This window comes from Salvia hispanica, chromosome 4 (assembly GCF_029641045.1).
Source record: "Salvia hispanica isolate PSC_SH4W2 chromosome 4, Shi_PSC_v1, whole genome shotgun sequence".
Classification (NCBI taxonomy): Eukaryota; Viridiplantae; Streptophyta; class Magnoliopsida; order Lamiales; family Lamiaceae; genus Salvia; species Salvia hispanica.
Genome location: NC_142695.1, coordinates 16,646,480 through 16,654,953, shown reverse-complemented (window position 1 = coordinate 16,654,953; position 8,474 = coordinate 16,646,480). Strand labels below are relative to the sequence as shown.

Here is an 8,474-nt window from a genome sequence, read left to right as displayed (position 1 = left end):
AGAGATTCAGAAAGATCGAGGATTGCCAAATCAAATATGCCAACTAACCTCACAACTATCACACATATATAATCTGATGAGAATGATAGATATTATAAGAATAACCCACTGAAATCAGATTTCTCAAAGAGCCTCCTTTGATATTCCATTCAATCTAAAATACATAGGAATGATGGAATATCACTGATACTCATACAGATGCTAAACTTTAAGTAAAAATAAAGAAACCAGAACCAAACTAAATTTGAAGTAGACAAAATAATCAAATATAAGAACTAGACTTCTTCCCTTTCTTTTACTAACTTCATTTCCACTTGAAAAGAAATTACTACTATGACTACTAACTTTGTGTGGTGGGGAGGGAGTCAAATCACACATACTAAACCACATTACAGAAAGCTGGAACTAATGCTACCTCTTTGTTACTACATTCGATAATAACCATCCCAACTCTTTCTCAAACAACAGACTGCATTACTCAAGGTGAACAACAAATCGCATTAACGCTTTCTCAATGCTAAGATCTGCTGCAGATGAATCAATGAATCCATTGCTGCACCTTCAGATTTTATGCAGCTAAAGGTTCACATAAACCAACTTAAACAACATCCACGAAGCACTTTCTTTGCAGCAATATGAACAGCAAGAGAGACAAATGCGAGCAATATTCTACTAACATTTTACCATTTCAGCACAGAATAAAAATTCACACTTGTAAAACAACAAATTCCAAGATTTAGTCAAGCATTCAAACAATTGCAATTATAAGACGCAAAACACATTTGTCCGGATGGCATCAACACCAATGGTTAGGCTTTCGGCCTTTGAATGGTTACCAAATACTATCAAGAATTTTTTTTACAAAAAGAACAGATGAAAACAAAAACTATAACAACGTCCCAACTGTTCCACTGGCTACATATGCACACCTGCAAAAGAAGAAGAAAACAAGAAAATTTTAGACATTTTAATAATCTGTTTTAAATCTTGAATTTTCCCTCCAAGTTTGCCATAGAACACACATATTCATCCATCTACACCAAGTTTAACTGCTTTGGAACAACAGCAAACAGTAGATACAAATACGTTTAAAATGCCTAATCTTTTCATACGCTTAGTAAATCTATCAAGAAAGAAATTACTCCCTAATTCAGAATCAAGAAACCTTTAAAGAAATTACCTAATTCAGAGTGGATTTGGCGGCGGAGGGATGAGATCGCAGTGCAAGCCATTGTTGTTGGCCGATTCAAGTATATCCGGCGATCTGTGAGGATTTGGACGTGAAGATTAAAGCCTGGGGTAGCAAGAAGGTCAATGTCCGCTTGCTCTGTCACAAAAAGCGACTTTCCTTGCAGATTTTTTCGACACTTTGCCAGACGTTTTTCCAAAGCATTTTCCTTCTTCCGTTCCATTTTGAGTAGTAATTCCACCTCTTGTAGCCGAATCTCGTCCCGCGCCATACGCTCTTTGAGTTTTGCATTTGAGTTGGCGAGCCTCTCTATCTCTGCATCGGCTGCATCAATCTCCGCATCCACTCGAATAAGAGCCTGCAACAAGTCCATGAGTGTGAGACTCTGAGATGCCAACAAATTGAGAGATGTTTGAGGGATTCGTTGGAAAAGGGGGAAAATCACAAATCCTGCACCTATATATAATAGTACGAGGTTGGACGCCCAGAATTTCGGATATCATCACGGGATATTTGCTTCTCAAGTAACAATTTAGTTATAAATTTTTTTAATTAAAAATTTAATCTAATAAAAATATTTTAAAAAGAAATGTGTTTTAGTACAGGGGCTAACTAATTCTCAATCCAGAACCCTGAACTTCAACATTATGTTGGAAATTTCTCAACATATAGATATAACTTTATCAACATAACATGTAAATTTAAATCTCAACACAAAGATATAATTTTATCAACACAAATCTATTGAGAAAGTTTTGTCTTTGTGTTGATAATTTTAATACATAATATTGAGATAGTTCTGGGTTCTGGATTAGAAGGTTGGTTTTATTTTAACGCGACCCTTAGTACATGTATTTTAAGATATCGTCAATTGAATTTTATACTACTCCACTATTCAGAGTTTTTTTTTTTTTTTTTTTTTTAAGTACTCACTTCGTCCGTAAAATGTTGTCTAGTTTACCATTTTTCATCCATCCGCGAAATGTTGTCTACTTTGCATTTTTTCCATTTTTGGTAATGGACTCACTTTCTACTAACTCATTACACTCGCATTCTATTATAAAACCAATATATAAATGTGAGACCTATATTCCACTAACTTTTTCCACCCACTTTTCTTCGCACTTCTTAAAACCTGTCTCGAGTTAAATATAGACAACATTTTGCGAAAGGAGGGAGTACTCTATTAAACTATACAGTAACTTTTGATTACTTTTAGTTTATTCTATAGCTAAGTCAATTAAAGCACAATTTTTATAAATTCCTCAATTGTCCTATAAAATTAATTTTTTTATGAAATTTATTGTTACTTTTATGGAGTATTTTTTATTATTATATATTAGTGTTATAATAAATTATACATACAAAAGTTAATAGAGCATGTGTTCGCATATTAAGAATGAAAAAATAGTAAAATAATTTTTTTAAATAGTAGACAATCTAAAATAATAAAATAAATATTTAAATGATAGACGAAAGGGGTATTATTAATTGACTTGATCAGCCCATTCTGTTTAGAGTGATTTTGGTAACCCATTGGTGTTAAGGTTCCCAACTTCCCATCAACCATACCTCTTTTTTTTTCCTAATATTGTTTTTTTTGTATATTTGCATTTTTTGTTTTAAAATTGTTATTTTCAAATATTTTATTATCTTATGAATTTAATTAAGATATTAATTCAATTGGGATATTGACTTAACAATTTTCATTATTTTTTCTTTAATTAAATTTAAAATTTTTAAAATTTCATATTATTTTAATTGAACACAATTTAATTGAATTAAAAAATGTAATATATACAAATAAAATAAGAAAATGAATGAAAAAAGTATATAAAAAAAAAGAGACTTATAAATAGTTTAAGGAAATGAGGACTCTACTTACCTTTTGCTCGAATCGCATGACTCTTTTGTGAGGTGAAACTCACAAAAAGAATTTATCAAGACCGAGATAGTAAATACGGATCTCTGTCAATATATAAGATAGTAGAATACCACATAAGCATTCCTACAGATAATGATGACAAATCTTCAAAGCAAAATAATGTCGCTAATAACAGATTTTGAAAAGAATAAGAAACTTCATGTACTTGCGATTGTTACGATACATAAGCAATAAACTTTCCGTTAAGTCAAAAGATAACCAAATCCATGTTTCTGCGCATCAGTATAAATAACATAATATCTTGTACCTGCGGAGATAACCAAAATAGGTGACATATTCAACCGATGCTTCCACTCATTAAAACTCTTTTGATATCACTCCATATAAAAGAAGAATTTTGTCGTACTAAATTCATTATCAATTGAATAATAATAGAGAAATATTTCCACTTGAAAACCAGCTCAATCTTTTATAGATCCACTTCTGTTCCAAAACTTGACACCACGTGTCCCAACAATACCATATGCTCTTGCAAAAACTCACATTTACTCAACTTAGCATTGAATTGTTCATCTCGCCGAATAAGAAATACTGACTGTAAGTGATTAACACGCTCATCTGTAATTCATGAATATACAAGCAAGTCGCCAATAAAATGAACTACTAACTGTTCCGGTAATGGTTGAGAGACTCTGTTCATCAATGGATTAAAAATTATAGGTGCATTTGTTGATTCGAAAGGCATAAGCAAAACTCATAATGACTGTATTGAGTTCGAAATGTTGTCTCTTCAAACTGATCAAACAATTCTTCGATTCTCGGTAATGAATATTTATTCTTCACTGTCACATGATTCAACATTCAATAGTGTATATAAAGTCACAATGTGCAGTCTTTATTCTTCAAATATGATATTGGTGCACTCCAAGATGAAACACTGGGTCATATAAATCTCCTACCAGACAACTCTTGTAACTGATTCTTAAATTCTTGAAACTCTAATGAAGACAACTGATAAGTAGAAATAAAAATAAATGCAGTGCTCAATAGAGAAATATGTCTCCTGATAAGGTGAAATATAAAGTCACAATGTGCAGTCTTTATTCTTCAAATATGATATTGGTGCACTTCAAGATGAAACACGGGGTCATATAAATCTCCTACCAGACAACTCTTGTAACTGATTCTTAAATTCTTGAAACTCTAATGAAGACAACTGATAAGTAGAAATAAAAATAAATGCAGTGCTCAATAGAGAAATATGTCTCCTGATAAGGTGAAAATCCAGATAAATCTGCACTTCCAATAAATCAAAAAAAGGATCAAGATAATATAAGAAAACCTGGAACAATATATTGATTACTGTAAAATATCACTCCATCCCGTCTCGATGACTGTATTACCATTTCTTTTACTTGACAAGCTACCTTGGTTCGATGAAGTGAAAACCAATCTATACCCATAATAATATCAAAACTTGTGTATGAATAAGAGAATCAATATCCGCTGGCAGCTCAACTGAATTAACTTGCAACACCTTCTCTAGAAAACTGTGTATATTGAAATAATGTCAGCTCATAATCAACAAACATAGTTCCTTGATTAAAGACAAAACCTTCTCTGCTTCTTATCACAATACACTTCTTTGCATATATTTAACATTGAGTTCTCTAGAAAAATCATCTGAACTGAATAACAGAGGTTGCATCATAGCTTGTGGGACTGTTTCCCAACAAGAGTAAGTATTGCTTCAAAGAAGAGATACCCTATAATCAAAACCTTCTTCTGACATACAACTCATCTGATTGAACACCGGTTCTATCACTTTTAGCTATATCCCAGCCTCAGTCAGAATAGTCACATAAAATCAACAACTTTTACTTTTTCGGGCTCATTAAATTTTCTACCACTTTACCTCACCATTGGTCCATGTACCAAAAATCCCAATATGATGCACCTTGTTTATGAGATGTTTATACAATTAATTGATGATGTAGGGCGGTTGACCCTTCTCTCCTTAATGACACATGTTTATGATAATACAAAGGCAAACGGAACTTATAACCAAAATGAATCCTACCATATGCTTGAATGCTATGTTCCAGCGGGATTCTATCCCCCCTCTGATACCATCTAAACTGTCACACCTCTACCCTTATGACTTATGCACATACTATAAATAAATTCAAAATTTAAAATAAATAATCCTCGTGTCAACTACATAAAATCCACATATTATATCAGGTACATATTTCAAAATATTCTAAACTGTAGTGGGACCCTCTCACCTCTCTATATACTATATATTTATCTACATGCAAAAATGATGAGGAAGAGAAGTTGCCAAAATGCGTCAGCCGCCGAACCTTATAATAATTGTAACTCACATCAACCCACGCATCATTGATATCTTATTCCTGAAAAATATCAGTGGTTTATATGAGCCACGACTCAGTGCATATAAACTTTACCTTTAATTTCACACACAAATATCAAACACATTCTTTCATCAAAATATATCACCGGAAGTAATAAATACACTGAATTTATGTAACTAAATGAATGTATGTTATGAAGTAATTTTTCGCATTCATTATACACTGAATTTACTTCAACTGAAAGATAATTATGTCATAACACATTATGAAGTAATAAACTAATGAAATGAAGTACTAAACTAATGAAATGAAGTAATAACATAACTGAATGAAGTAATAGACTAACGGAATGAAGTAATAGCATGACTAAAGGAAGTAATAAACAACGGAATGAAGTACTCCCTCCGTCCCAATGAAGATGACCCCTTTCTTGGGCGGCACGGGATTTTATGCAACTTTATTTTGTGTGTTGAAAGAAGAGAGTAAAGTAAGAGAGAGAATAAAGTAGAGATAAAGATGTTTCCATTTTAAGTAATGGGTCATCTTAGTTGGGACAAACTAAAGAGGAAAGTGGGTCATCTTCAATGGGACGGAGGGAGTACTAAACTAATAGAATGAAGTAATAACATGACTGAATGAAGTAATAAACTAACGGAATGAAATAATCACATGACTGAATGAAGTGATAAACTAACGGAATCAAGTAATAACCCTAAACCCAACTGAAAGATAATTATGTCATAACACATTATGAAGTAATAAACTAATGGAATGAAGTAATAGCATGACTGAATGAAGTAATAAACTAACGGAATGAAGTAATAAACTAACAGAATGAAGTAATAGCATGAATAAATGAAGTAATAAACTAACGGAATGAAGTAATAGCACGACTGAATGAAGTAATAAGTTCTTAACAATAACATGACTGAATGAAGTAATAAACTAACGGAATGAAGTAATAGCATGACTGAATGAAGTAATAAACTAACGGAATGAAGTAATAACCCTAAACCCAACTGAAAGATAATTATGTCATACCACATTATGAAGTAATAAACTAATGGAATGAAGTAATATCATGACTGAATGAAGTAATAAACTAATAGAATGAAGTAATAAACTAACAGAATGAAGTAATAGCACGACTGGATGAAGTAATAAGTTCATAACATACATTCATTTTCTCCAGCAAGGTTTTATAGAATAAAAAAAATTAAAAACAAATTTTAAAAAAATTAAAAAAATTAGCTACAAATCCACCCTTAAAGACCAAACTAGAGACCAAATTAGGGCCACTCATTTTTCTTAATCTTATGGTTATGATTAATTTACAATTAATTTAATATTTAATTAAATAAAAACGTTTTGTTTTTAAAAAAATTAAATTTTTTTAAAATTTTTTTTTTACTTTATTTATTTATTTATTTATTTATTTTTATTTTTTTTATACGATAAAAACTTGTTGGAGTAAATAATGAACTATATTCACTACATAATGAACTAAATGAATGTATGTTATGAACTTATTACTTCATTCAGTCGTGCTATTACTTCATTCCGTTAGTTTATTACTTCATTTATTCATGTTATTGCTTCAATCCGTTAGTTTATTACTTCATTCAGTCATGCTATTACTTCATTCAATTAGTTTATTACTTCATAATGTGTTATGACATAATTATCTTTTAGTTGGATTTAGGGTTATTACTTCATTCCGTTAGTTTATTACTTCATTCAGTCATGTTATTACTTCATTCCACTAGTTTATTACTTCATTCAGTCATGTTATTGTTATGAACTTATTACTTTATTCAGTCGTGCTATTACTTCATTCCGTTAGTTTATTACTTCATTTATTCATGCTATTACTTCATTCTGTTAGTTTATTACTTCATTTCGTTAGTTCATTACTTCATTCAGTCATGCTATTACTTCATTCCATTAGTTTATTACTCCCTCCGTCCCAAGGAAGATGACCCCTTCCTTGGGCGGCACGGAATTTTATGCAGTTAATTTTTGTGTATTAAGAGGAGAGAGTAAAGTAAGAGAGAGAATAAAGTAGAGATAAAAGTGTTTCCATTTTAAGTAATGGGTCATCTTGGTTGGGACAAACCAAAAAGGAAAGTGAGTCATCTTCAATGGGACGGAGGGAGTACTTCATAATGTGTTATGACATAATTATCTTTCAGTTGGGTTAGGGTTATTACTTCATTCCGTTTGTTTATCACTTCATTCAGTCATGTTATTATTTCATTCCGTTAGTTTATTACTTCATTCAATCATGTTATTACTTCATTCTGTTAGTTTATTACTTTATTCAGTCATGCTATTACTTCATTCCCTTAGTTTATTACTTCATTCAGTTATGTTATTACTTCATTTCATTAGTTTAGTACTCCATTTCATTAGTTTATTACTTCATAATGCGTTATGACATAATTATCTTTCAGTTGAAGTAAATTCAGTATATAATGAATACGAAAAATTATTTCATAACATACATTCATTTAGTTCATTATATAGTGAATATAGTTAATTATTTACTCCAACAAGATATTATCGAATAAAAAAAATTATAAAAAAAAATTATAAAAAAAATTATAAAAAATAATAATTTTTTTTAAAAAAATTATAAAATAAATTAAAAACGTTTTTATTTTATAAAATATTAAATTAATTCTAAATTAATTATAACCATAAGATTAAGAAAAATGAGTAGCCCAAATTTGGTCTCTAGTTCAGTCATTAAGAAGGGTTCGACATTGATCACAACTCTATATATATATATATATAGGGTAGTGATATAATGAAAACCATATATATAATGAAAACTTAAAACTTTAATCGTAGCCGCTGAATATTAGTAATCAACAATTATTATGTTTTCACTTGAAAATATCAATAACTCTTACAAATTTGTCAACAAAGGATATAAAGGACATTTTACTGATACAGTGAATCATATTCAATCCCGAATTTTCATCATTCTCTCTCCCACTATTCACATAATTAAAACCAC

General features: G+C 30.5%; 1 protein-coding gene across 1 annotated transcript; it reads right to left on the bottom strand.

Moving 5' to 3' along the window:
* Nucleotides 1-760: 760 nt before the first annotated feature.
* Nucleotides 761-1,586, bottom strand: LOC148927366 (uncharacterized). The gene is made up of 2 exons (XM_089069974.1): nt 1,181-1,586; nt 761-929 (listed from the first exon to the last, which is right to left on the bottom strand). Exons 1-2 carry the CDS (start codon nt 1,560-1,562, stop codon nt 916-918), a joined length of 396 nt encoding a protein of 131 aa, XP_088926100.1. The 5' UTR covers nt 1,563-1,586; the 3' UTR covers nt 761-915.
* Nucleotides 1,587-8,474: the final 6,888 nt, after the last annotated feature.

What these genes read in the sequence shown, in the direction of transcription:
- LOC148927366 (XM_089069974.1), bottom strand. Translation starts at nt 1,562, where the DNA reads ATGGACTTGTTGCAGGCTCTTATTCGAGTGGATGCGGAGATTGATGCA.